The 4,562-nt window shown below is 36.1% G+C and overlaps 1 protein-coding gene across 1 annotated transcript in view; it reads right to left on the bottom strand.

Annotated features, from left to right (window-relative positions):
- Positions 1-4,562, bottom strand: part of VWA9 (von Willebrand factor A domain containing 9) — a 39,284-nt gene that overhangs the window by 3,992 nt on the left and 30,730 nt on the right. The window contains exon 6 of the mRNA XM_011940560.1: positions 1,988-2,106. Within this exon, the coding sequence (XP_011795950.1) occupies positions 1,988-2,106 (119 nt within the window). The remainder of the gene's footprint in view (positions 1-1,987; positions 2,107-4,562) is intronic.

The raw sequence follows: 4,562 nt of genomic DNA, 5'->3' as shown, positions 1-4,562 counted from the left end.
TGTGTATCAAAGGACACTATAAAGAGAGTGAAAAGATAACTCACAAAATGGGAGAAGATATTTGCAAATCGTATCTGCTAAGGATCATACTATCTAGAATATATAAAAAACCCAACAACAAAAAGACAAACCCAATTAAAAAATGGACAAAGAACTTGAGTATATACTTCTCCAAATAATATACACAAATGGCCAATAAGCACGGGAAAAGATGCACATTACTAGTCATTAAGGAAATGCAAAGACACAGACATACCACTTCACACCTACTATGATAGCTATATGATAATAATAAAAGGAAATCAATGAGTATTGGTAGGAACGTGGAGAAACTGGAACATTTATACACTGCTAGCAGGAATGTAAAATGGTGCAGCTACTGTTAAAGAGTGTGGCAATTCCTCAAAAATTAAGCAGAATTGCTGTCTGACCCAGCAAACCCATTCCCATTAAAATACATACCCAAGAGTATTGAAAACAAATATTCAGACAAAAACTTATACATGAATGCTCGTAACAGCATTATGCACAATAGTCAAAAGGTAACCCTAATGTCCATCGACTGAGGAATAATCAAAATGTGACACGTACATATAGACATATGGAATATTAGCCATGAAAAGGAATGAAGTACTGATACGTACTACAACATGAATAAACCTTGAAAACATCATGTTAAGTACAAGAAGTCAAACACAAAAGGCCACAAATTGTATGATTCTGTTTATATGAAATATCTAGAATAGGTAAGTCCATAGAGACAGAACGCAAATGAGTGGTTGCCGGGGCCTGGGAGAAGGAATGTGGAGTGACTTTCCTAATGGGCACAGGGTTTCCTTTTGAAGTGATTAAAATGTTCTGGAACTAGAGAGTGGTGATGGTACACTGTGAATGTACTAAATGGGACTGAATTGTGTACTTTAAAATGGTTGAAGATACATTTTATGTATATTTTACCAGAATAAGAAAAATAAACCCAAGAATAAAAGAGTTTTTTTCTATAGTAGTCAAGATTCAAACAAAAAAATTTAAAAAAATAAGAAAAGCTCAGCTATAACTGGTGGTGAAAGTGGTTCTAATATCCTTCTGACAAGGAAGTACTGGGGTCAGGGACATCAGGAAAATAGAAGACCCCGATTTTCCAACAAAGAGGCCCCTGACACATTAGCCTTGGCAGGATGTGGTTCAGTCTCCATTGGAAAGGGGGCTCAGAGACTGTGCAGTCAACAGAAACTACTTTTGTTGTCCAAGTGGCCTGACTGTGTCTTCTCATTTGGTTTAGGTTGAACTTACTGGAGGAACAAATATAATAAAGGTGCTCAAAGGAGAAAAAAGTTTCAATAAGTGATTTTTAAAAACAGGTATAAATGACTTTTTGTTGATGAAAGGAGAAATGTTCCTGAATACCTTGCCTGAAAGCATCATTCCTTGATAATCATATTATCATAGCTTCCTATGAAAGTGTTTTTGTGAAATATAATTCTATGGATTGAGTTCTACTGAAGGGATGGAAGAAATATCATTATGAAGACTTTTATATCTTTTCCAAAACTGTTGTTAAATACCCATTATGTTATTCAATGCCTCACCATATAAAAAATTTCACACTAAAATTCAATACCAGGAAAATATGTCTCTCTAGACAAACTGACAAATGTCTTTTTTTCAGACAAGAACAACTGACCTTGTCAACAGGAAGCTCAGAGCCAAAATGCTCACGTAAAATTATCATTTTGCCTTGGGTTCCTGGCACAATTGTCTTCCTTCTTCCTCTAGTATTCTTATTGCTCTAAATTTTGTAAAAAATGATTTTGCTATATACATGTTTTACTGTAGGGCATCTCAAATCCCTTTTGGAAATAATGACAAACATTAGAAGTAAATGAATTACTAAGTATCAAAGGAAAAGAAAATCAAATAAAATGCCTGCCTGCCTACCCAAATGCCTCCTGTCCCCAGTGGAAAGCAACATAAATGGTAATGTTACCTGCAGGCCGCTGGGTTTGATCCAGACGGTCACATTCTGGGCATAACTGCGTTTGTTTTTGGGCTGCAGGGGGAATGGGCTCTTATTGTCATCCTCGCCATAAGGGTTTTCTTTAGCATCTTAAAAGAAAAGACATTCTTGAAATGACATCTGGCAAAACACAATCAGTTACATTTCCAATTAGACTAGAAGCTCTTTGAATCACTCAATCTTTGATATCCTATCACTTTGTTAATTAAGAAAATCCATTAACTTCAGTCAGGTTGGAGAACCTGTTCTCAACAGAAAGCCACTGATGTAGGAGGCCCATTTAAGTGAAAAACAGCTTAATGTTTTTAAAGAAACAAGCTTCACTTATCTGATTTATAAATTAAGGTCAAAGAATAAAACAAATACATATTTAAAAATATATATATATATACACACACACACAGACACACACATATATACTGCAATTCTATATAGTCTAACCCAGTGCTCTCCCACTGAACTTTCTGTATGATGGAAATGTTCTGTATCTGTGCTGTCTAATATGGTAGCTACTAACTACTGAGCACTTGACCTGTGGCTAGTGTGACTGAGAAACTGAATTTTAAATTTTATTTAATTTTAATTAAATTTAATGTGGCCCGTAGCTACTGGATTAGACAGCATACATCTAGGCATTAAAATAATTAAAAAGGAAAACTATATATAGCCAAATTAAGGCAAAGGGCAAGACAAGAAATACTTTTATTGGTGAAACATACCCCAATATGGCTTTTTAGTTTATTGCTTCCAAAAATGTAAAGCCATGTTCGTTTTATAGCTACATGAACAAACAGGGTTTGTCTCTGTACCTGCTTCCTGAGCCTATGAAACTGCCACAAACTTATAAAGCACGCATACTTCTAATGGTGTATTTGATCTTATTATTATTACCACCTTCTGGTGTAGACAGATCAGGAGTCATTTTCCTACAAGTTCAGAGAACTTAAATCCCTTGCCCAAACATTCATGGTGAAAAATGTAATTAGACCAGTCTGTCTAACTGAGCCAGACATTCTCTACCCTAGATTTGGTCATTAATTGAAACAACTTGATATTGGCCCAACACTTCCTTTGTCAACCCTCCTCAGCCCTGACTCCTCCATAAAATACTGGCCCAACTCTCCAAACATACTTCCATTAATATTTGTCGATATATAAACCTTCTGAGTCAGGCTAAGGTCCTACAAGTCCTTTCCCACACAATAGCTCATTTCCAACTTTCCTGCTATTTCTATTACTCCCCACTGCCTAGAATGTTCTCCCTTCTCATTCACTCATTTACTCATTCACTTATTCATTCATTATCTATAGTAAGACCCCGCTACGTAGCAAGCACTGTGCCAGAGATTGTGCCTAGAGAAAATACTTTTCAGCCTCAAGGAACTTACAGAATAAAGAATATTTATTACATTCCAACTAGGTGCCGGATACTTTACATATTCAACTTCTCTCTTTACAGCAACTCTAGAGTGAAGATGTTATTAGTCCCGTTAAAGATGAGGAAACTAAGGCACAGAGAGGTTGGATTTACACAAGGTTTCACAGTGACTCAGTTGGGCCTGTTTCCAAAGCCAACACTTTTTCCACCATTCAACACTGCCATTCCTTAGCTATCCAAACTTACCTACCTATATTCCAAGTCCAGATCCTATCTTACCCCTTCCATGAAATTGTTTCAAGTTTTTCTGGCAGATTGTGGCTTTTTTTAGACCCTTTTATCCCCCAGCACTTAGTATCACTACCAAACATTTCAACATCTAATCAGAGCCTATTTTGTACTGTCATTAGTTGTCTGGAGCCTATATGTGGTAACTAACTGGCTTAGGAGACAGGAAATATTACATTTATGAAAGAAGAAATAAAAAATATGATAGTATAAACAAAAAATAAAAATTATAAGATAAATTTGAAGATACAGAAGACAGAAAAAATTTAAAAAATGGGAAAATGGGCAGAAAGAGATAGAAAATTACAAATACAAATCACAAATATATGTTCCAGAAAAGGAGAACAGAGAATACAGAAAGAGGAAATCAAAGAAATAATTGATCTTCCCAATACTGAAGAACATGAATTGCCAGACGGAAAGGGTCTACTGAGTGCCTAGAAAAATGAATGAAGAGACCAACATTCTGAAATTCAGAACACCAGGGATACAAAGAAGATCACCAAGGAATATGGAGAAAATACAGTTCAGGGTCAAAGGTCTTTGAGTCACCATGGCACTAACTTTCCGTAGCAACACTGGACTCCAGAAGAGACAAGAGTAATGCTTCAAAACTCTAAGGGAAAATGACTTATGACTTCCAACTTAGAACTCAATTCCTAACCAAACTATCATTAAGTATAAAGAATGAAATAAACATATATATATTTCCAAAATATACAAGATTTCAAAATATTTACTTCTCATGTATCCTTTTTTTCAGGAGGAGTTGTGAACAGGAGACCCATAGGAGAGATGTAAAGGGGAGACTCGGCCGGGCGCGGTGGCTCAAGCCTGTAATCCCAGCACTTTGGGAGGCCGAGACGGGCGGATCACGAG

This window comes from Colobus angolensis, unplaced genomic scaffold (assembly GCF_000951035.1).
Source record: "Colobus angolensis palliatus isolate OR3802 unplaced genomic scaffold, Cang.pa_1.0 Scaffold19, whole genome shotgun sequence".
In the NCBI taxonomy this organism is placed as follows: Eukaryota; Metazoa; Chordata; class Mammalia; order Primates; family Cercopithecidae; genus Colobus; species Colobus angolensis.
The sequence above is the reverse complement of the archived record's forward strand: the minus strand, read 5'-3'. Positions and strand labels throughout refer to the sequence as shown.